Source organism: Chaetodon trifascialis, chromosome 20 (assembly GCF_039877785.1).
Source record: "Chaetodon trifascialis isolate fChaTrf1 chromosome 20, fChaTrf1.hap1, whole genome shotgun sequence".
Taxonomy (NCBI): Eukaryota; Metazoa; Chordata; class Actinopteri; order Chaetodontiformes; family Chaetodontidae; genus Chaetodon; species Chaetodon trifascialis.
This window is the reverse complement of record NC_092075.1, coordinates 22,790,697-22,816,555: the sequence shown is the minus strand read 5'-3', so window position 1 is coordinate 22,816,555 and position 25,859 is coordinate 22,790,697. Positions and strand designations below refer to the sequence as shown.

Genomic DNA, 25,859 nt, shown 5'->3' with positions numbered 1-25,859 from the left:
ATAAAAAGTTTGTTTTATATCAATACAGATAATTGGAGCTGTAATCAGATGTAATCTGTGTAATCCTGCAGTGACAGCAGCTAAGCCTCATATTACAGCAGCTCTGCAGCCTCTCAGTCTTCAACTCATCACTGAAGAGACAGGTGTTAATGTTTCCAATACACCATCAAATGCACACTCTCACCTCAGTTTACTTGGAAGAAAACTGAATATTGGAGATCTTTTTTTAAGTCTGATGAACATGATAGGAAACTTCATCTTGGTAAAATTTTGTTCCACTTTGATGAGAATTGATAAAAACATTGTCTGGGTTCACTCGCTGCACTTTCTTGTCTTGATTTTATCCAGCAAGGAGTACAAAAGAACATCAAACACAAATGCTGTTTGGTTTCCAGATTGTAACTGATCCTTAATTTTGACTGAAGGGGAGCTGAAACGGTACAAATAATTCAAAACAATGTAGAAGGATACTGTTCCCACTCAATAAATTACTGCTGCCAGGGAGTGAAAGAGTATAGTTTCAATAGAGCAATAAGCAATTACAAATTAATTCTAATTACAATTACTGCTGGCAACATTTCAGTTCAACATTTTGATAAGTGTACTTATTCACTTGGCAAGAGTGAAATGAGGAGATTGATATCAACCTCATGTCTGTGCGTTTAGTACAGTACATACTGGAATCAGTCATTTTCACATTTATGACACGTCATGTGTATGGTTTGAACAAATATGTGATAACTTGTCAATCTGTGAGCTTAGAGGTGCTGGTAGGTGTTTTTTGTAACTTTGGAGAAAGCCAGACTGGCTGTTTTGCACATCTGCCAGTCTTTATGCTAAGCTAGGCTGACCACATCCTGACTAGCTCTGTACTCACACACACAGTGACATGAGATCTTCTTACCTACCTCGACAAACTATACTACTAAAATTGAGAGATGCCCCTCCCTGGATAAAGGACATTAGGATGTTTGAAACTCGGAGAAATTCATTACTCCTCTCAAATGTCAGTGGAAAAATATTTATAATCCTGACTCCAAAGAAGTCGGGATGCTATGTAAAATGTAAATAAAAACAAAATGCAATAATTTCCAAATGAACTGTGTTCAAGTGCTCCTGAGCCCATGTGGTAATATCCTTTTTATGTTTCATAAAGTGTTGAACCTCATTCCATCCTTGCTTGTGAATGACTGAGCCTTTCGAGGATGCCCATTTCATATTGGATCATGACACTGTCACTTGTTACAAATCAAACTGTGGAATGTTGCAAAAAGGTGTTTTTGGAGCATTCCAAGGGTTTCTTCAGCAAGAAATGACCGCATCCTGATCCACATGTGCAGGGAAAACCACCGAATGACATCACAGGAGCTTCAGCAGCAGTGGTTAAACCAAACTGGTGTCCAGTGTTCCATCCGCACTGTACGTGGCTGACTTTTAGACCATGGCTTAAGGTCCTACAAGGCTGTCAAGAAGCCCCTGATCAATGAGAGACAGAGGTTAGCCCAGCGTTGTTGGGCCCAAGCACACAAGAAGTGGACAGCCAGGAACTAGAAGAAGATTCTGTGGTCAGATGAGTCCAATTTCCAGCGTCATCTTCCTCCTGCTAATGTGAGGATATGCAGAAGGCCAGGCGAGGCATTATCTCCAGCATGTACAGTACCTACTGTCAAGCGTGGTGGAGGTAGTATCTTGGTTTGGGGATGCATGAGTGCTGCTGGTGTTGGTCATCTCACTGTCTGTGATATTATCCATATTGGATCATGACACTGTCACTTGTTACAAATCAAACTGTGGAATGTTGCAAAAAGGTGTTTTTGGAGCATTCCACAGTTTCCCAGTCTTTTGTTGCTCGTGTCCCAAAAAGTGTTGCTTACATCAAATTCAGAATATGCATATATTTACAAAAAACAATGAATTTTTTGGAATCTGGGTTGTTAGTACCTCTTGTTCTGTGTGTGTATCTTTTTTTGTTAACTTTATTGCCATTAACACACATTAACAGGCAATTAACAATACAAAACAAAATCTCCTTGAGGTTGGGCTTCACTTGACATACCTTCACATGAATGAAATGATACAAAATTCCAATCTATCTACACACAAGCTTACAAAAGTTCTGCATCTAAACAAAGTAAAAGATTCCTAAGGTAACCAGTAACTGATGCCTATTTTCTTGTAAAAATAGGCAGTTTTAGTTGTAGCTGGGCAGTCATATGTTCCATCGTGTAAACCTGTTTGACCTTTTGTAGCCATTGATCCATCGTGGGAGGGTTGGGTTTCAGCCAATTAATAGTAATTATTCTTTTTTGCAACCATCAACAAAATATGCAGTATATAACACTGGTCTGTGCAACATTTGTTAGTAGAATTATGTTTAAAGACACGGGATACCATCGGGGTCCTAAAGAACCTCATTTTAACTTTCCAGTCAAATTCTTTTCATAGCTGACTCCCAATCCCCCTGTGACATCTAGAACATGTTTTCCCAGACGTCATCATCCACTATCCAGTTCCCATTGTCCTTTGATATGTAGAGTGTTATCTGTTATATCTAGTATTAGCTTTTATACATATCGGAAATTTGTTTTGCTGTTGATGCAAAGTGTTCAAACAGATGTATAAAATAGGTTTCTATATTGGTTGGTTCTCTTTTAATAGTATTCCATTCCATATTTTTATAATGTAATGTTGAATTTGTAGATATCTATATAGGTTGCTCTAGGGTAAGGCAAACCTTTCTTGGAGTTGTGCAAAGGACTTGAATACATTCCCAACAAACAGTTGATCAATTGTATTCAGCCTACTCTCAGCCCATCTTTTATAAGCATTATCATACATGGATGGGAGAAACTCTACATTTCCTCCTATGGGCATGGCTCGTGACAGGACCACGGCTCCTTTCGTAGCTTTTGGACTGAAGTCCAGACCTTCAATGTGTGTTTAACCCATACATTCTTCACTGTTACTTTTTTCTGAGACTATTGACTAAGAAATGGAAGAGTAGATAATGATGATCAGGAGTTCTGTTAAATCGAAATCCATCCAGTCTCCAAATCCTTGACAACCAAGGGCACCATTGCTTGGAGCTGGGCTGCCCAGTAACAGAGTTTTAGGTTGGGTACACCCAGACCTCCTTGCTCTTTTGTTGACATTGGTATTTTCAACCAGATTCTCGGTCTCCTGTTTTGCCAGATAAATTTTGATATTCTTTTTTCTAACAACTTAAGTGTGAATTGTGGTACTAGGACAGGAAGGGATTGAAATAAGACACGTACTCTTGGTAGAATATTCATTCTAACTGACACTATCCTGCCAAAAAATGACAAGGGCAACACCTCCCATCTGTCTAGATCTCTTTTAATTTCTTTAACCGGTTTGTTGTAATTTGAGGCGAATAAATTTATAGCTTTGGGTGTAAGAACAATACCAAGGTATCTGAATCCCTGCTTGGATCTTCTGAAAGAAACCAGGTGATCTAATTGGGAAGGCCAGTCCCCGACTATCATCATGGCTTAGGATTTGTTGCTATTGACCTTGTATCCTGATACTGCACTATACTCATTAAGGCTATGTAAAAAGGCAGGGACAGAGGTGAAGGGGTTTTCCAAGAATAATAATATATCATCTGCAAAAAGTGCTAACTTGTGTTGATTATTTCCTTCATCAGATATTCCCTGTATGAGAGGATTGGTTCTTATTATTTCAGCTAATGGCTCAAAGCTTAATGCAAATAAGGAGGGTGATAAAGAGTCTCCTTGGCGTGTACCAGGACTCAGAGGGAAAAATTCAGAGCAATGTCCATTTACCCTAACTCTAGATCTGGGGTTTTTTATTTAAAAAAAAAAAAAAGAAAAGAAAAAAAAAAGACTATTTTGATAGACCATTGCAATTACTTTTGGATAAGGTTTTCCAGCATCTACTACACTGTTGGACTGTCAGACAGTTGTATCCTTTGCCATGTATTATACAGTACCTGGATCATTTCTCAGACAGGCTGCTGTTTTAAAAATAACATAAAAGATGAGCAGCAGGTAGAGAAGGTCAGTGGTTTGGTCCCTGGCCTCGGCAGTCCACATGAAGTATCCTTGGGCAAGATACTGAACCCCATAATTGATGCTGTGTCATCAGTGTGTGAGTGTGTTTGAATGAATAATGCTCGTAATGAGCAAGAATCGAACCCGGGACCTTCTAGCTGTGAGGTGACAGTGTTACCACTTGTGCCACTGTGCCCCAAATGTTGATAATGACAAATTGACAATGTTGACAATAATGTCATCTGCTGCTTTTGTTTCTGTTCTGTAGCTGGTTACCATGTGTGATGTCGCTTTTTGTGATTGGCTAAACCTGTTGTATCACAGAACAAAATATGAAAAAAGTCAAGCAAATAAAATACAAATTAAGCTTGTATTTGTTTTTCATTAAAAGATATGTTCTAAGACAAAAAAAATCCCCCCAAATTGGAATTGCATAAAATATTTTTGCTCTTAAAAAAAAGATGATGGGATTCATGTGTATTTGAAAATAATAAACACGACATACCTATGAGATTTAAAACTTATGTTGTCGCCCATCTAATTCATTCTGCTTTCCTTCTTTTTCTTTTTTCTCTCTTTATCTCTCTTCCAATTTCTGTTTTATAGCAATATATTTCCTGGAATTCATTACAGCAGTCAAGAATTTAATCCTTACTCTTCCTTCTTGCCATCTCCCTTTCTCCTGTTCTGTTGTTTTCTGCAAGTTATTAGTGCTCAAAAACCCTACGTCTGTATTTTTCTGTAAGCCATTCAAACTGACAAAATCACTGCCTTTGTCCCTTCTGTAAGTCATTAGGACTGCCAGTACCTCTCTGTCGTATCATTTCACAATGAAACTTCAATGGTTCTTTTGTTCAGCATACCGTTCAGAACCCTAAAACACTGCAGGCCAGTTAGTCCCCGAGGTAACAAAGCTTCAAAGCCTGGATGTGAAAGCCTTCAGCTGGAACCCCATCTGTCAGAGTTTTCCATTTAACATTAGCAAGGGACACACCAATATGTAACTCAAAGCTTTTTCTAGTTAACATTCAGAACTGCTGTGACTGACAGAGCTGTCATCAAAGGAAAGAAGTGCTGTCTTTGACATATTGACATACTGTATACAACTCTAAACCATCAGTCCTTTGTCCCCTAAGACAACATTATGGAGCTTCCTGTGATATCGTAATATGGTTCACACACCTTCAAGTCTACAATCTTTTTAGGTAGCTCTAGGGATGGCAGTGTCAGTCTTTGAGTTGGTCTGTCAGTCCCAGTCTGAAATATCTAAGCAACGTTTGAATGGATTGCCAAATTTTGTATATACATGCAGGAGATTGTGCCCAGAGAATTAATCTTAGTGACACTGATGATCCACTGATTTTCCTCCGTGGTTTGTGGTTTTAAGTGAAATGTCTCAACAACAGAATAAATTGTCATGGATTTTGGTACACACATTTATGACTCCTTGGGATTCATTGGAAATTTAAACTTGTCCAATAATTTTATTAATGTAGAGCATGCAATTCAAAATGGTAAGTGGTATTTAGTTGAGATTTTCCTGGAAAACAGGAAATTTTTAAAGATGACCTCTGCGTAACCAGTAAATCCACCACACTGATGTGATTTGTCTGAAATCACCAAGTTCCAATCATTTCAGTCTCACCTCTGTTGGTATTCTAACACCTGTAACTGAATACCATGGCTCTGATCTCCTTTTAGAAGTAAAATGCTGTAGATCCTGTTTTCACATCAAGATATAGCTTGTGTCTATTGTGAATACACTGTTCATAAACATATAACTGCATTCTCAGTGTTCCCGTACAAACTGTGTTTTTGCCTTGACAGCAGGCAGCACGCAATCTCTCATATAAAGCTGATTTTTACACATTTGATATACATGACTTCTCTGAACTTGAAATTCATGGACAAGCAACATCTTGTTTTCAGTTTTGTGGTATCCGAATGTCACCTGTTTGTTGCTGAGATGGACCAGTGAAGGAAGTGTGATGTGATTTCTTGTTTTATCCAATGTTGTGGGGGTTGCCAAATCAAAGTGGATGTGTAGGAATACCTAAAGCAGGCATGTCCAAACTATTCCACAAAGGGCCGTGTGGCTGCAGGTTTTTCCTCCAACCAATCAAGAGGATGCAGTCTGACCAATCAGCTGTCTGAAGACTGAGATCAGCTGATGAAATGAGTCAAGTCTGGTGTGCTGCTGCTTGGTTGGAAAGAAAACCTCCAGCCACTCGGCCCTTTGTGGAATAGTTTGGACATGCCTGACCTAAAGCTACATGTACTTTTAGATGTTATCGTTATGAGGTCATGTCCCTTCAGAGGTCACCACAGAGTGATGTAAAACATTACATTGGTGGCTCGGTGGTAACACTGTCGCCTCACAGCTAGAAGGTCTCCGGTTCAAATCCTGCTGTGGGCGCTGGGCGTGTCCTCCACCATGCCTTTGGTGCCTGCTGGAGGAAGGACTGACCATGGATGGGTCAAATAGCGGGAAATAATTTCACATGTGCATGGCATGTACAGTTTCCTCCTTAACTCTGCATGTGTGTAAAAAATGTGACGAATAAAGGAAATTCTTCTTCTTCTTCTTCATCTTCTTCTTCTACAGGTGGTTTAAGAGTTCATTATGCCACACCATGGGTTCAGGTGTACATTTGAGCATTTCAACTAAAGTGTAATTCTTCATTTGCTTATTTTATTTGAACTGCAGTTTGGGAACCTCTACCTTATGGAGACAAAGAAAAAAAAGTCCTTTCTTACCTCTCGACTCCGTCTTGAGAGTAATAAATTCCATAGGTCTGCACAGCTCCTCCTGTCTCCTCTGGGGGGCGCCACCTGAGTCTGACAAATCGGCTGGACACTAGGACAGGGACCAGGTCGCGGGGGGAAGAGGGGAGGGCAACGCCTGGACTGGGGGACACTGGTGGGGGATCAGAGGAGGAGGAATAAGTCAAAGGGGTGCCAGAAGGATGAGGGCAAGGAGGAGGCGTGTGGGCAGGTCTATTTAGAGTGATTGTGGCATCTGTTAACAGTTCATCCAAGGTAGGGGGGAGGACGGAGGAATGGAGGAGAAGCAGGGACGAGGACAAGGGAGGTAGAGGGGAGGAGGTGAGCAAATGAGGTGGAGCAAAGAAAAAATGACAGGAGTAAAGGACAGATGAGATGAGCAGATAAGGAACAGAAAAGACAAGAAGGAAGAAAAGGAAGAAGAAGAGTGGTAAAGAAGATCACAGGCAAGAAGAAAACGTGACAGAGCATCTAAGGAGTATAGTCATCATTCAACAGGTGTCAATAATCTGAAAGTAAAAACTCATAAAACACTTGCTGATTCTCCATCCTGGTATAATATGAGCAATTCCTGAATTGGTTACAGTATATGACGAAAATGAGGGACACATAAACTGCAGATCCTGAATCTGTGAACCAGGATTAGCTAGTGATCTGTATCTGGACATCTGATCACAGGCCTTTCATTTGATACTGGTATTCAGAAATGTTCTTATCATGAGCCCACATTGTGAGTGAATATTAATATGCAAATTAAGTAGGGGGAGCTGGCTGACTTGTCACCAAGCACATACAGCTGCCTCAAGGGACTGATACAATGTGCAAGGCAAGGGTCACATGACAGATAGTGATAACTGAACTCTTCACAGAATATGTGAACACTAGTAAACTACTGTAGCTGAATGAATAGCTTTTTACCGCAAGATTTGCCCATTTTAGATTTTGGTGTGTCCAGGCCTTTACCAGAAGGAAAAGCTTGCTAGCACTCGTCCTAGCTTACCTACCACCGCGACCTCTCATGGCAGTAACAATTATGACAGGGGTGATGGAAGAATTTTTCTGGATGGATGGGTCAAACAAACACCTGTCCCTATGTTCTTGTCAAGTATGAAACCAAAAGTCAACACTGACTTATTTGAACTTAAGCAACATTTTTAACTTACATCACATATGCGAAAGCCAAGCCAAAACCTTTTCTAAATCTAACCAAGTAGTTTATTTTCTACACCTATCCATGTAGTTGTGGTGCCTAAACCTTACCAGAATGCAACAAATATTCTTCATATCCCTCTCTCCCTCACCCTCTTCCTCTCTCTTTCCTCAAACTCTATTTATGCAGAAGAAGACTGTTGAGCTCTCTCTCTTTCTCTCTTGGCACTCAATTTCAGGCCTCATTTGAGCCAGCTAAAATGGATATTTATTCCTATAAATCCCCACTATTGTAGGTGAGTGCATAAAATCTCTAATATCTTGTGTGTGTGTGTGTGTGTGTGTGTGTGTGTGTGTGTGTGTGTGTGTATCTGTGTGCGTGTGCGCGCGTGTGCGTACTATGTGACCTAAGTGACCTGAAGGTGGACTTATATGCATGAAAAAAGAATAAAGGCATGTAGACACATGGAAAAAAAAGCAGATACAAGTGGATTAAACTGCACAAGACCCCCCCCCCCCCCCCCCCCAAAAAAAAAAAGAAAAAAGAACACTAGGGAAGAATCAAGGGTCTAAAGATAGAGGGCGTTGTAGGCTGAGCAGATTGTTAAGCCTACTGAAGCAAATTGTGACTTGTGATTTTGGGATATATAAATAAAATGTATTTATGTATTTGACTTGACCTGACTTGGTGGAACAGTTTCCTGCTGTCTTTTTACTGAAAGCACAGAGATGAAAGTGATATCAATCCTCTATGATTCTAGTAGAGACAGAAAACATAAAACAAAAATCTGGATGTCCTACTTTTCTTTTACTGTCCAATGAGGCACTGAGGTATAGAGTGTGTGTGTTCTGTTTGCAGTAATTTATTATGAAAGCTGAGTGTGTATACATTAATTTACCTTGAAAGCTGTGTGTGCTGTGGGTGTTGTGTACTGACAGTTACACGTTGTGAAAATTGTGTGTGTGTGTGTGTGTGTGTGTGTGTGTGTGTGTGTGTGTCATTTTCAGTAAAAGCCTTGTGTTACAGTGCAGTAATTCTAGGTGTCTTTCTGTTGTGTGACATGGCTTTGCCGTGATGTTATTACTGTGAAAGCAGGAGATGCAGGTCACAGACTGAACTTGCAGACCACCATCGGCACCAAAAACACCCCAAACACACTGAAGTGACTTTAGAGAGCTGACCGAACAGCCTGATCAGCCTGTAATAATCAGTGGTTCTGAGTAATGATCCAAGCTCTGAGAGCGCCTCATTATCACAAGTTACCTTAACCTTAATACACACCAGACTATTGTTAACACACTACTTTTTTCTGTAAAACACACATATGTTGACATTCAGCAAAACATAACACACCAAAAGTCCAAAACACTAGACTGCACTGAGGGTAGCATTAGAGTTCATTCAAATCAAAAGGGTTCACCCTCTTAGGAGCATGAGGGGGATCAAGACATATCATGTAAATGTATCCACTATAGTTCAGATGTGTTGCTCTGGGTCAGAGAGTGAATTCATTTATGTGAATGATGTTTATAATGGCTATGTGAAACCACACACTTCCTCTCAAGTTTTTGCCTCAAACTCTGGCAAATGTGAAACCTTCATATCTTATCTCTACATTTTAATACCTTATGTTTTGAATAATTTCACTACAAATTCATGGACTGACAGCAGAAACTAAAATGAAACATAGCGGAGAGTTTGATGTCTTGGTTGATTTGATCACACTTTTCCATATGTGTGCTGGATTTTGAAGAAAATGGAATGCATCGTGTGTAGATTTGTCACCAAATTAGGTGTGCATTAAACTAGATCTATTTATCAACATTTTGTGAGTTCCCTACTGTGTGGAATACACAAGGCTCTCATGTCCTTTAGACCTATTGTTTGGGAGCATTGTGGTTTCCTGCAAAGTTATAGCAACACTGGATAAAGAGTGGTAGAATACAAATAACTGTTGACAGACATAGTTGAACTAAAATAGAGTCTCTCAGCATACAAATAATCAAATATCTGGAATTTGCCACCAACTGAATGCATTTATTTGTGCTCATGGTCCCCTAAACAGCCATGTAAAGGAGCAGGAGCTGGAGATGTCCTGAAACTACCCACTGCCCTGCATAAATGAGAGCATGCAATACAGTAGTCATCCAGAAATGATCCCCTGCCCTAAATGAAGAGAAGATACAACTATCCAGGAATCTACTGTATCTACTGTCCTGTATGAATGAGCAAGAGCTCTGATAAATGAACCTCCAGAGCTACAGAAAGCTACTGGACTGTGTCTAACCTGAAAACAGAATGAATGTTGAGTATGAGCATTCCTTTTGTTTTTCCTACTGCTGCAGAAATGTAGCAAACAATGACCCTACAGACAATAACATTCAACACGTTTTTTCTGTAATTTTGTGTAGCATTATACACCCTGACTAACTGTACCCTCTCTGTACAGTGTTGACTCTTCCTTTAAAGCACATGTGCATTTGGTGTTAAAAACTGAAACAATTTCATAAAACCCCTCGTGTTTCCTAGAGTTCAGCTGTCTTTGAACAACAGGATTGATTCAATATGTGATGCACAGACACACAATTGTGTTTTTTTTTCCACACATGCACACACTTCCTCTTTCTTCTTCCTCCTGCTGAGTGATCATGAAAGGGCTGATGGGAAGGCGTTTCATCACAAAGCAGATCGATGTTGGAAGTGACAACACACACCCATACAAACACACAATGACACACACAATGACACACACACACACACACACACAAACAGAATGGTGACCCTAAGGCGTAGGTATGTATGCACACCCAGACGATATGGATGACCTTCTACTTTCTCCGATCAATGGAGGCCAGCGTTGCAGAAATATCAGCACTACGAGAGGAAAGAAGATAAATATTTTCCTCTCATCTTCCATCTATTCCTCTCTTCTTTGTGGGGTTTTTGGATAATAGATATATGTTTCAGTAGAGAGATGAGGAGAATGACCTGGAAAAATGATTATTAAGGAAAGGTGTGGACTGAAAAATTAAACACTAAAGCAGTGAAGCAAGTCAAACTGTCAAAAATGAAGTTAACTCACAACAATGGGCAGGTTCTTTATGCACATCAACTGTAGAGAGAACCAAAGCTTCATTTCTAATTTCCTCTTTTTAAAAGGTTTCATATTGTAGTGACAAGCCTCTCATCAGTCTGCCTTTTTTAAATTTGCTGTTCTGCACTGTTTCACATTAAAAACCTTCCAGCAGTTCAAAGGGGTTCTCCCTTCCCTGATTTTAATATGAAGGTGCTCAGTTTCAATGACGACAGCTTAATAGCAATCAGAAAAATTGCAAGGTAGAAGCAGCTGGAGTTAATTAGCAAATGCAAAACAGTATTTGTGTTTAGTTGTTTTGTGTCAGTTATGGTTTATGCTGACTTCAAAGAAATCTGGTAAAAAACAAGAAGAGGCCTCTGTCTCATCTTTCTATATTAGAGTTGCACAGATAGTGATACATATTGTACAGCTGAAAAGACGTAACGCTTTGCTTCATTTTTGCCAACATATTTGTCTAGGAATGAATATCAGAGGCAGACAATAAAGAAAATAATATAAAACAGTAGATGCTCTTTAGAGTCGTCCCTGAACTCAACAGTGCATCATGGCCTCTGTTAACAAAACAAAAGTAGATACGGAGTGTCACACATCAGGGTTAGTTTGTGGAAACTCAGTGATAGATTCTTATTTAAGAAAGCAGCGTGTGTGCTAACTTAAACATTGACAGCTAATGCACCTCTCAGTTCAAGTGAAAGCTGATAGTCAAAACACCAAATTCAAAATGGATGACACTGATCAGGATGACTGTTATGACCCATAAGAAGGGACAAACATATTTATAAAGGACACAGGAAACAAAGTTAAGGGTTTAAACTTTCAATTAATTTTTTTGTTGTTTTCATTAAGTTGGATGTTCGCAACTCTTGTTGAAAGAGGAGGAAAAAACCCTTAACAACCCCGTGCCCAAAAATTAATCAAAGTAATGAACTGACAGGTGGACCTGGCAGGTCGGCCAAACAAAACCAAAGGGTGCGGCACCGGGCCAACCCTGTACAGGGACGTAGAAGTTGGTGCCAACACCCGAGCTAAAAGAAAACCCCAAACTAAACCCAACCAAAGAAAAGAGTGAAAACAGGGCGGCCGATCCCACCAGGTCAAACAGGAAAAGAAGACTATACTAACAAAAGAAAAACGGCGACCTGACTGGCATGGTTGAAGCCAGCGGCGTGGAACAGCTGATGGCAAGAGCGCGCATGGGAACGAGGTGCGCCCCAGGTAGCGAGGTGGAGCCAGTGAGGTGGGAGAGGCAAGAAGAAGCCAGAGAGAGAGAGAGAGAGCTAAACCAGCCTAATTATAGGAGGAGCAGGAGAACTGCCAAAACCTAATAACGAAATAAGTCTATAAGAATAGACTTAAATAACCAAAGACAAACATAACTTCAAAAAGGAAAAGATACCTAACTAGATTCAACATAAATAGCGAGGGAAAATATACCAACTGAGGAAAAGGGTGAAAAATGTACCCCCAGCACATAACAATGACACTGACCCAAGAACTGAGGTTAACAACACCCAGTAAGCAGCATTTTAGTGACAATTCCTCCTCAACGACTGATGAGTATCCAGTGTATCACTACTAAATAATTGTTTTTTTTTTTCTGATTCATTTCAATCAATTTCTTAACTAACAATAACAGAAAAGATACTGAATTCTTATCACAGCTGAAACAAATCCTACTGGCTTTGAAACACAATGCATCATATTGTGACAAAAGTAATGGATCGACATTGTTCTATTCTATACATACATATATAAACTTATATATCTCAAAGGCTGGTACAACTTTATGTCTCTCTCCTTCCATATCAAACAGGTTTCATTGAACATAATTTCATTAAATTCATCATCTCAAGGTGCTTTGAAGCCATTTCGGGGCATCGCTGGGTCACTGCTTGTTGCTCACTGCACTCAGCAGGCAGATTGTGGCTGTGTCTTGATTTATTTTGTTGTTTTGAAGGCGAGGGAGAGAGTCAGACCAGCACCTGTCTGGAGCAAAAAACCTCTTATCTTGAGGAAGAGGGACATGAAGAGAAGGAGGAAGAGGAGGTGGATGGAAGAGAGAGGAAGAAGTGAAGGTGTATGACTAGAAGGAAAAGCAGGAGAAAGAAGTGGAGGACAAACAGAAGGAGTGGTGGTGGGGAGGTGAAAGACAGAAGAAAGGGAGGTGAGGAGAGATGGTTGGGGAGTGGAGGGGAAGGAGGAACACAGAAGATAAGGTGAGGTGACAAGAGGAGAGGCAGACGAAGAGGAAGAGAAAAAAGAAATTACTTGACAGAGGAAAAATGCAGGGAGGAGGAGAAAGTGAAGGAGTAGGAGGAAATCTGCAACGGAACAAAATAAATTTCATCCAAGCAAGGATGCACTGGCATGTACTGACGTTTTCTTTTTGATTATTTTGACACAATATTGTGGAAGGATCTCTGTTTATTCAAACTTAAAAAAATAATGAACATTTACATGTACACTTACTTGGAACTGCTCTAATCAATATCTGGTATGAGACGGGTCATTTGTAGTGAGGAGAATTACCACCACATTACTATCAGAGCTTTGAAATGTCCACCCAGTCTCATTCCAATGGCATCAAATACCAATGCTTAGTTGTGCGGCATGACACACCTGTCTATGACAATATTAGATGACAAGAGCAAGGTGACATACTATAAAGAGCAAAAACTACACATGGACGAATTTGAGGTAGATTAATGAGTCAAACAAATACATAACTTTCACCCAGGAGACTGGGGTTTGTGAAAGCAAAAGTGAAAGATCTTTTTCTAAACCTAACCAAGTGGTTTTAATGGCTAAACATAACCAAGTAGTTTTGGTGTCTCAACCTATCCAAACTACAACCAAGGCTCTCTGGCAGGAAGGAGATGGGATGAGAATGTGTTGATGGCTGGAGCACTTGTTCTGGGTATCTAATATTGCCTAATAGAGCATGGTGAAGCATTTAACAGCTAAAGAGCCAGGTATTTTTGTTAGGAGTTGGTGGAGACCAAAAACAGAGCTAAAAGTTACATTCATCAGGTGGGCAGAAACCGGAGTTCAAATGATAATGCTGCTCCCTGTCTGCTGCATGTGCAAATAGGCCATCTATATCTTATATCTATTAGACAAAATCTAGAGGACAAAACCATGGATGTCATGACAGCTACATCATACTGTTTGATCAGTCAACTATTTACAGGAGACAGTTTTTGGAAAATATATAAATAAAAACCCAGCTATGAGAGTGGATTGTAGTGTTAGAAAGCGTTACTTACTGCTTCATAAGCTTTGACCTCCTAAACCCAACAGTTTAGAGTTTAATGTGAACACTACATACACAAACTAACCTCCAATAAGAGAAGTCTTTTTTCCAATACAAGCATGGAATATGAATGCAGTATCATAAAATGTTCAACTGAATTCACGCGCATAAGCACAAATAGACAAATATTTAGGTTTCATATATAATATATATTTATCATATTGTGTTTCTTGCCTACTTCCACAAGCATGGGTATTTCTTTTTTTTTTAATGATCATATTCTGTTAATGGGCTGCACGGTGGCGCAGCAGGTAGTGCGCGTGCCTCACAGCAAGAAGGTTGCCGGTTCGATCCCCGGGTCAGGCAGGGCCTTTCTGTGTGAAGTTTGCATGTTCTTCCCGTGCATGCGTGGGTTCTCTCCGGGCACTCCGGCTTCCTCCCACAGACCAAAACATGCTCATTAGGTTAATTGATGACTCTAAATTGTCCGTAGGTGTGAGTGTGAATGTTTGTCTGTCCTTGCATGTGGCCCTGCAATCGGCTGGCGACCGGTTCAGGGTGTACCCCGCCTCTCGCCCATTGTAGCTGGGATAGGCTCCAGCCCCCCGCAACCCCGAAAGGGATAGGCGGTATAGATAATGGATGGATGGATATTCTGTTAATCAATCAGTGTATGCAATGTGTATACAGGATGCTGATGCATGATTCATATTTAAAATTCATAACATTTGCAGGAATTTTTTTGTGTTTGCTTAGGTCAAATAACATTGGTCAAATGGTCAGAACACACACTTGCACACTGTTGTTCCTTCTTTTGCTCTCAGGCAAACACTTAATATGTATCTCTACCTCTCTCTCTCTCTCTCTCTCTCTCATACACACACACACACAAATGCACACACATGCAACCCCCACCAACACACACATTCACACACAGACACACACACTCTTCTGGTCCTCACAGGATGGAGGATTGGAGAGGAGAAGAGGCTGTCGTCACCATGGCAACAGACAGGCACTCCCACACCCCTACCCTCCTACACACACATTCTGTTGTAGAGTGGGAGTATCGTAAAGTGTGTGTGTGTGTGTGTGTGTGTGTGTGTGTGTGCGCGCGCGTGTTTGTGTGTGTCTGTGCACAGAGAGAGAGGAGGTGAAGGAATAGAAGCCTTTCATTGTGTGTGAGAGATAAGGTGTGTGTGTGTGTGTGTGTGTGTGTGTGTGTGTGTGTGTGTGTGTGTGTGTGTGTGTGTGTGTGTGTGCATGTGATGGATTTGCTAAGGTCAGACGCACACTGTGGAATACAAATCTGTCATGGCTGACACACTTCCTCTCCCTCTCTTCACCTCTCTCTCTTCCTCACCCTGCCCTTCGCTTGACCCTTCTCTTACTCTCTCTTTTCTCTTCTTCACACTCTCTCTCTATCCATGCATATCCTCCCTCTATCTTTTCTCTTCTAGCTTCCACAGAATTGTGTTTTGCGATATAATTTTTTCTCTTATCCTCTCTCTATTTATTATCCTCTTGTCTTCCTCGTCCCCCCTCTTGTTCTCTCACCGCCCATCCTGATCCTGATCATCCTTCTACCTTTTCTCTTCCAGTAGTGACAAAATGATGTGGGATGACTCTCTCATTCTGTTTCTGTCTGCTGATGTCACCTTACTTGAAGTAGAGGTGTCAAAACAGAAAAGGAGAGCATGAACAGAATAGAAGACAAAAAAGCTAAAAAGGGAAACATTTAATATAAGGGGACAAGATAAGAAAAAAATGTTAACACTGTTTCCTTACCTTCAAATATCTAAAATTATATATATGTATTCTTTTTTTTCTTTTCTTTTCTTTTCTTTTTTAATAATAGCCTATGTAATGTATAAACATTGAAAATGTCATTTTCAAAGTCTGACAGTATGCCCAATGAATTGCACTTAGCTCTTCCTAATGCAAGATCACTTGGGCATAAATCATTTTTTCAGAATGGTTTTATTCTTTCATATGAACTTGATCTTTTCATGATCACAAAGGTCTCTATTTTCGATTCCGCCACCGGCATGGCGCAGGCGCAGCGCACTGTGCTGCCTGCACATCTACTCCCCCTTCTCATCTCAGTCCCAACTTGGAAGGAGGGAGGGGAGAAGGCGTGGGGTGGGTTTGACACAGCTGAGTCAAATCTTCACCAATCACATTTAGGTCTGACTGTATATGCTGACTCAGATAGTTGCATTGAATCGTGGCTGTTGCTAATTATTGATCGCACAGCACAGCAACACAGCAACTACTATCTGTACTCACATAAACTACCAAGGGAACAACAACAACAACACACAAACTTTACATGATGAAGTAATATAAAAACCATCATCCTCCAAATTTGCAAGGAAAATGCCAGCTCAGTGATCACTGTCTTTCCAGTAACACCCTTGATACACTTAAAAACAAACCATGAACATGCACGTATACCCACACACTGTCTGTCACACAAGATGTGGTTTCCACTTAGGAAGAATGGGATATAGACCCCTGACTTTTCAACTCAGCAAGACATTACCAGACATATGACAAACAAAACACTGTCTGATTTCAGTTTTTCCTATTCAGTGACTGATTGGGTCACTGATTGCCACAGCGGCCTTGAGAGTGTCCTCTTTTTGCAGCATCAGTTATTTCAGCAATTGTCCTTAAACAACATCTATTTGTATTTAAATGGAAAACCTAAATAAAATAAATCACTGCTGACATAAACATCAGATCAGAAATAGAACATTCATTCTATAGGACAAACAAAGTATTTTGTCGCTTAATTTGGTGGACTTGGGCAAGTTCACTCTGCTCACAACATGCAAAATGTTTTTACCAAATGTAAATCATTTCATCTCTCAAACTACCTAATCAAGATCAACTATGAATACTTGTTTGTTTTATGAAACAATCCTTGGCCCAAACATTAAGTACTGAAGAACTCGAGTAGGTTTTGCAAGAAATAATGCCATACATTTTTTCTGGGTTCAAAAATCATTTGATCTATGTTTTTTTTTTTATTATTTGTAGTTAATATTCTGCTAAAATTCAGGACCTGACCATCACTCAAAGATAAGGCAAAGAACAATGTTCTTTTTGGGAAAGTTGGAAATATTATCAATCATAAATCAGGTCTGTAGCAAGGAAACTAAACATTATTACCAAACAACCAATTTAATTTGCAAATTAAATGATTCAAATACGGAGCAAGAAATGACAGAAAAAAGAAAATACTATTTAGAATGAAAAGAATGAAAGAGTAATGCACGGGCACAAAGGCGAAAGAAGGATGAGGGTAGCAGGAAGGAGGGAAAGAATGACTAACAGAGGAGAGGGAAAGAAAGAAAGAAAGAAAGAAAGAAAGAAAGAAAGAAAGAAAGAAAGAAAATAGATAGGTAGAACTGCAGCACCTTAAAATACACACAGTGTGTGTCCTGACCTTCAAGCAGCAATAACACCTTATACATTTCTCAGACCTCAGACCTTTACATAGACACGACACACCTTTACATAGACACGACACACACACACGACACACACACACACACACACAACTTATTTAGAATCTGTGAGAAAATGTAATAATTTGTAAATAATCACTTTTCCAAATTTTTTGCCCTGAATTCTGTCATCTTGGCTCATTTTCTGACTGATGAAAGAAGCAGGATAAAATGAGGAGAGGGGTGGGAGAGAGAGAAAGAAGGCAGATAAATGGATAGATAGAAACTAGGTAGGGAAGAAGCGAAAGGCAAACAGATGAAAGAAGAGAAGGACAAGATGAGGCCAAGAAGAGACATCAGATCAGTGGTCTGAGGTTTAAGTCCTAATCCATCTTTCAGATCAGATCCAGCCCAGGATTTCACAGAGACTGTACTGCAGAGCAGGCGAGAGAGGAATGAAGAGACTGTAGAGGAGAAAGATAGAGATAGGGGTAATGTCTTTCACTCATGTATGAACATACACACCAAATATATGGAACCTCTTTATACCTGTCTGTCTCAACACTTGACAACACAAGCTGTTTTAAAATGACATGAGGTATCAGATGGGAATGAAATAAGATTACACACTAGAAAAGTAAAATAAGACAGTATAAATGCATGTCAATTTCGACACGCTCTAATTAGCAGTAACTTAATGCATCCATCCCATGCCATTGTCAGTTGTCACAGAAGCTGTGGTACCTTTGTTAGAAGCAGTTATCTTATCATTTGTCAAGTTCATTGAAGAAATATATGAGTTCTCATTTCTAGAAGATGACTTCCAACAACCATACACCCCGTGTGATGTCAAAGGGGTCATCTGACAACACAGAAAAATATTGCAGACTCAGCAGTTCAAAGAGCTTCTTCGCCTCTTTTTGCTCCTTGGTTCAGTCTCACAGCTTTCAGTTGTCTATTCCTCAGCATCCCTGTCTGTTTCACAACACTTTGAGCTCCAGCTTATCAAGACCTGACTCATTCAACTAACTGTTGGCTAACTAGACAAACTGATTACTGATTGTGACAGTGCTGATTAGCTCAAATAATGTTATGTGTGTGTGTATGTGAAAGGGTGTGTATGTGTGTGTGTGTGTGTGTGAGGAGTCACTCCAAGGATGAAGAAACCTGGCATCATCAAGGGTAACAAGATGGTATGCTGACACACGCCCACACACACGTACACACACATACGGCATGATTTCTCATGGGTGTTGTCTGATTGGCCGCCATGAGCCTGCTGGGATGCTCAGTTCCCGTGGTGATAGTAACCAAGTGATAACAGCAAACATCTGACCCTCTTAGTGTGTGTGTGTGTGTGTGTGTGTGTGTGTGTGTGTGTGTGTGTGTGTGTGTGTGTGTGCGCGCACAAGGGGGGGGGGGGGCGCCATCTGTGCTGCTGGCTCAGGGGAGACACAAGAACAGCGATTACAATAGAGACAAAGAAACTAACAAAGAAACAAACAAAGAATGGCCAGGTTAGTTGAAGACATACAGGTGACAACTCTCCTGCATCTGACAACAGGTTCTTCATGTTTATTTCAGTCTTTGTCTTTACTCATATGTGAAGTCGGGGACATTTTATGAGTCAGCCCTCTGTGACATACCGACTCAAGGGTTGGGGTTATCAGTCCTCAACCGCCATGAATTCTGTTTTACAATCCCAGCAGTCAAATTCACAATTTTAATAGTCATGGTCAATTATAAGTATGGTTTATCAGCATACCAGCAGACATCATAGTTACAGGAGAACAAACCTAATCAGGGTATCTGGAGATCTGAGGAAAAGTAAATGAAGGTGTGGAGATCTCTGGAGATCTGTCTCCCCTCCTTTTTTCCCGTTGTGCTCTTGTGTGTCCCCCTACTTTTGTCTACTGTGTCTCTCCCCTGTCTGTTGAGTCCGAGTCACAGTTCCACTCAATCAAGCAATCAAGACTCACCCGACTTCACAGTGTATAAGCATCAAGGTTTCAACCAGTATTTATGGAATCACCTGCCTTGCTACATGGTGTCTACTCCTCACCTGTTGTCGTCCATACCCTGTCTGTCTGCTCTCACCAGAGACGTAACAGAACAATTCGACCATCGTGGACCCAGCCGATAATGAGATTTAGGGCATACAGCAAGCTCTGCACCACCAAAGACAGCTTTTAGGACAACTCGGACAAATGTTAGAGGCGATTCATGCCCAGCAACGGGCCATGTCGACATTACATCACATTAACGCACAATCCAATATCTCATCTTCCATTTCAGTCCCTCTGCTGCCGAAGATGTAACCCCCACTTCAGGCAGCCTGTTGTCAGAGAGTCCCATGCTAAGGACCCAGAGCCATTTCCCGCAGAGTTGGGTAAATGTTGTGGCTTTCTTTTTCAATGCAATATGATATTCAGTCAGAAACCATTCATCTTCCCTCCGATATTCCTAAAACTCGTTATGTGATTGGGTTTTTAAAAATGTCAGCATTAGAATGGGAGGAGGCACAATATGCTAGAGTGCAGCTGGGAAATTTGTCTTTTGAAGGCTTAATCTGAGTCATAGACATGTTTGATCTCTCAGATGCGGGAGATGTGCAGGAGAAGTGGTTGGAAGACTATTGATTTTAAAACAGGGGAATTGCAGTGGTTTGTGTGGTTGAGTGCTTTTGGAATGAAGTAATGGGCGCCTGCTTTCCCTAAACTACTCATCCAACCTTAAATTGCTGTAACCTGCTACTCTGTGTTCTATTCCATCAATTCCAAGCTTTGGTGGATTCCGCGGCAGAGGAGAACTTCATTGCTAAAGAACTAGTGAAAAAACTCAACTGACTGCAAAAGATCTGTTTATGTATTATGTTCACTCCCCATAACCCATTGGTTCTGGGCCATCTGTAGCTCAAGCTTCACAATCCACATATTGACTGGATGAACCACAAGATCGCTAGCTGGAGTTCATTTTGTCTCTCTCATTGCCTACAGTCTGTCCTGCTTCCAGCTTAGGTCTCACTCTGTCCATAAGACCCTGTCCTCCCCAGATCTGTCCGTTGTGCCACCCAAATATCATGACATGAAGGAAGTATTCAGCAAGGAGTTGGCAGTTTCTCTGCCTCCTCCTCACCCTTATGAATGTGCCATCGACCTCCTCCAGTCGGCTGCAGAACCTGTCTTACCCCGAAAGGGAGGCCATGGGGACATATATCCAGGACTGTCTTGCTGCACCTATAATCTGTCCCTCCTTCTCTTATCACAGTCTTAAATATATACCCATTGCGACTAATCTCTTCAGCCTTTGAATTACTACAGGGGCTACAGTGTTCTCCAAATTAGACCTTGGAATGGTTACCATCTTGTGAGGATAAGGGAGGGGGAGAAGTGGAAGATGGGTTTTAACACCCCTATTGGGCACTTTGAATATCTGGTGATGCCCTTTGAGCTCACCAATGCCCCGGCTGTCTTCCAGAATCATGTTAATGATGTTCTGTGAGACTACATTAACCTCTTTGTGTTTGTGTACCTGGGTGACATTTAAATTTTTCTAACACACCATATTCACCATGTGGGGCAGGTACTATAAAGACTATTAGAGAACAAATTATTTCGAAAAAGACGTGAGTTTCAATCTGTTTCCTTCCTCTGTTTTGTAATTGCAGGTGTACAGGTGAGAGCAGACCCTGAAAAAAAAAAACACTCCACTCAAGGTCAGCTACATTGTACTCTGCCATATCTGGACTTGTTTCTTGCATTACATTCATTCAATTGTTAACCTTTCCTCTGCCTCCTGCCTCATTTGTTTGAGCCTGATATTTTGGTTCCTGTAAATTCAGCTAAAACAAAACAGAAAGAAAAACAACTACAAACTACTGAGATTACAGCATGAATGGGAATAAATTACATTATAATACATTTGTGTATATTTCTCACATTTCTCACACTGCATAACTCATTGGTGTGTGGTGCTGCTGTTGGATTGTGCTGCTCTGTCTTTTCTGTCAGTGCCTTTTTTGTGCTACAACATTATCAGTTATGAATTTTTTGTTCACTGTAGGAAAGCAGACATGTGACTCAACCAGTTATACAATAGTTGTTACTATGTTACTGAGTGTGACAGTGTTCATTAGCTTCACTGCGTTCACACACTGTTCAGTCAGGAGTTATTCCTTTACTTAGTTGATTAGCTGGCTTTCTAGTGTGCTTGTGTGTTAGCTATTCAGTAACTTAGTTAGGTAGACAATTAAATGGAAAGTATGTTTGTCAGCTTGGTAGATAACTAACATATCAGTTATTTAGCCTAGTTAGTTAGTGCTATATAAATAAACTTTGCTTGCTTAGTTGGCTAGTTGGTTCTCTCTTTCCCACACCCCCCCCCCCCCCCCACACACACACACACACACACACACACACACACACACACACACACACACACACACACACACACACACACACAGCTGCTGGTCTATTCAGATGCAGAGTGATTTTTTTGTATTGACTCATATTCAGATATTCTGCAGACTGGGTGAGCTGCTGTTTTACACATCAGTACATGTGTATGTATGTCCGTGTGTGTGTGTCTGTGTGTAGTAACTGCTGTCAGACCACATGACTAACTTTAGCCCCAACACGAACAACAATACAACACAACACAACAAACAGTGACTAGTCTAGTCCTGCTGTTCTCTCAGCTGTGACTCAGCCTGATTCAAAAATATTTACTGACATCACAACAGAGCACATCGTCCTGCAAATGAATCATTGCTCAGTCCTGAGGCTCAAGTATTATCTCAGGTTTTGTGATATCATAAGAGTATGAAGGCCCATGTGGCGAGGCTAGGAATGGTAAACAAAAAAATTGCAAGATTTCTTTATATCGTCTTTCATCAATAGTCAGATACTGAAAGTAGAATAATTGCACCAAAAAAAGGACACATTTTTGTAAACACCTATGCCACAATTCAGACTTTTTTAACTTTAACTTATTATGCAATTTGTAATCATTATTAACATAACATATAAAAGACTTCTGTAACTTAACTTCCATCCATCCATTCATTTTCTATACTACGTATCCCTTTCGGGGTCGCGGGGGTGCTGGAGCCTATCCCAGCCATCAACGGGCGAGAGGCGGGGTACACCCTGGACCGGTCGCCAGTCGATCGCAGGGCACAAACACACAACCATTCACACTCACACTCACACCTAGGGGCAATTTTAGTCACCAATTAACCTAATAAGCATGTTTTTGGTCTGTGGGAGGAAGCCCTAACTTAACTTGTAATTATCATTCCGGTAATCCGTTAACATAATCTCCATAAATCCAAAATATTACTTCCATAATACATAATTGTCACTTCAATAACTTGTATTAAGGCTTACGTAACTTGTATTGTGACTTCTATAGCTAATATGACTTCTTAAAAAAATAATATTTCTCAAAATATGAGATGATAAATCATTATTGATTAATTATTAATTAGATGTGAAAATAGATCTTTTTCCCATTTGCCTGTGGTGCTATTTATCCATCTAGCAGGAAGTGTGCATCTACTCAAGGATGAGAAGCTCATGTTCATGACAGTGCGGGATGTAAACATTAATAGCATCCTCCTTAGCTGAGCTGTAACATTAGCCAGCGTTAGCTATAAAGTAATGTCCACAAGCTAGCAATATCAGACTACGGCTAGAGGAGAATTGCATTTTTTCTTCTGAGCAGTGATGCAGTTGCTGAGTGTAGTGCAGTAGAAAGAAAACAGTTAAGTTTAAACATAACTGATCGATTTCCTACTTAACAGTGCTCCCAGAGAGATCTGAGGATCATCTTGAGTAACTGAATCATGATTTCTGGCAAGGGACATTGCAATTGAGTTTAGTGTATTTTTTGCTGCTTTGAGCAACACAAACCAAGTGCCATCTAGTTCCATCTCAAGACCTCAGCAACTCACATCAAAACCAGCTAGATGAATAAACAACACTACAGATAAGAGGAGAAAAAAATCTCATGTTTGGGTGAACTGTCCCTCTAGCTTCATTTGGGTGTCTGTATTATAGCAAACAGCTTTAACATTGTTAACGGTCTTTGCTGTCAGAACAAAGGATTATCTAAACTAACAAAACAGATGCCACAGTGGCTATATGTTTCTCTCTGATGAACAGAAGATTGCAAAGACTAACACTGAAACTGATTTCAGTTTGTCAGACACTAAACTGTATAACTAATCTGCTCTTCACCACTGATAATCAAACTGAGCTGAGACTTCAGACTAACCCAGACCAGTTTCACAAGCTGAACTTCGTACTACATACTACTTAAGACATGGTCTATTGATTTACAGAACTCACTGCTGTGACAAAATGCAAGAAAAAGATTGAAAAAAGAAAACAGATGACCACAGGAAGATGGAAATCAAGTGATGCCACAAGAAATACAGGAAGACTGGAGAAGAAATTATGTCATGACTGAATGAATTGAGATAACAGGTGATGACAGCAATTTGTGTTTATTAATGAGTTGCAACAGGGACATCACATGTATCAGCTGTGTGTCTGTGTGCGTGTGGGTGTGTTCCTACCTGGCTCTCGGAGCAGAAGCTGAGCCATCGCTTGCGAGCTGCCGGCTGAGTTTTCAGCTACACACTGATAAAATCCTTCATCTGACTTCACCAAACCCAAAATCTGAAGATTACTGCCGTCCTGAATAACCAACACATACAACATGTCAATAAAACCTTTCAAATATACAACTAGTATGGTTTAAACAAAAAAGTGTAAGAGAGAGTAAGAGACCGTGTGTGTGTGTGTGTGTGTGTGTGTGTGTGTGTGTGTGTGTGTGTGTGAGACTAGGTATTTATCACGTTGTGGGGACAAAAATCTGTTTACACAGTCACATTGTGGGGACTCACCTGCCTTATGGGGACAAAATGCAGGTCCCCTTAATGTAAATCATTAAATTTTAGGGTGAAGACTGAGGATAGGGTTATGGGTTAGGTAAGGTTAGGTTAGGTTAGGTATAAGGCTAGGAATAGGCAAATAGTGGTTAGGGTCAGGGTTAGGGTAAGGCTCCAAGAAATGACTGTAAGTCTATGTAATGTCCCCACAAGTGATAAAAAAACGTGTGTGTGTGTGTGTGTGTGTGTGTGTGTGTGTGTGTGTGTGTGCATATGTATGTGAGTAATCTCTTACAGTAGATTATGGGATAAGAGATTATGACTGATATCCAGATTATCAGATTATGAAAGAACAACAGTGACATTATACCCACCACACTGCTGCTTTTGTCTTTTTTTTCTTTTCTTTTTTTTTTAGGATCACTAAGATACTATACTACTAACAGTTTCTGTTCCTTTTACAGTCTTTTCCTGACTGTCAGATTTTAGTTCAGAAAGTGTACCCAAGCAGAGAACACAACCAGGAAACATATTAAGTTTTAATGATTTATTGCGAAGTGCTTAGGGAGATGGTATGATTGGTGGCAGGTGAGACGGTGTGACTGGTAACAGGCAAGCAAGGAGCAGAGGAAAGTTTCGAGTGCTGAAGAATGCAGGCATGGAACAGGAGACCTCAGGCAGATGACCCAGAGACTTGTCTTGGCCAAGCAGCAAACCTCAGAACAATGGCCTGGAGTCAAGCATGATGGGGGAACAGGTCTGGAGAGTGACCAGGAGACAGAGCTGAAGAGTTAAGCAGGTCTGGAGGGTGACCAGAAGGGAGGGGGGAGAGGCAGGGTCAAAAGAAAGATCAGTACTGGCCTGGATGCTAGTGATATGGACAGACCAGGTCTGGAGGACTGGCAGAAGGATGACCAGATGTGAATCGCCACTCTGGAGGATGTGGCAGGAGTGGGGCCTCTCCTCTGAAGCGAGCAGCTTCTAGACACACCTGACTCTAATCCTTGCTAATCAAGACTCTCCTTTTTAAGATGGCTTCTCCCACACTCCTATGCCAGATGATTCTCGCTCTTGCCCTTTGTGTCTCTCCACAGATCCTGGTTCCTGCCACGCTCCTCCAGCTGACACAGTAGTCTTTTGCTGTGCTTTTGGTTCGCTCATCTGAGTTTTGTTTATTCTTCACTAACAGTG

At 40.7% G+C, this 25,859-nt stretch overlaps 1 protein-coding gene across 7 annotated transcripts in view; it reads right to left on the bottom strand.

The window, feature by feature from the left end:
* The window catches only part of dcc (DCC netrin 1 receptor), a 427,309-nt gene that overhangs the window by 222,412 nt on the left and 179,038 nt on the right, over positions 1 to 25,859 (bottom strand). For 4 of the 7 annotated variants that reach the window (XM_070989802.1, XM_070989803.1, XM_070989801.1 and 1 more), the window contains exons 7-8: positions 24,354 to 24,474; positions 6,792 to 7,053 (exon numbers count right to left, since the gene is read on the bottom strand). In XM_070989802.1, coding sequence (XP_070845903.1) covers positions 6,792 to 7,053; positions 24,354 to 24,474 — 383 coding nt within the window. The remainder of the gene's footprint in view (positions 1 to 6,791; positions 7,054 to 24,353; positions 24,475 to 25,859) is intronic. The other 3 variants (XM_070989805.1, XM_070989806.1, XM_070989804.1) reach the window with 1 other exon arrangement.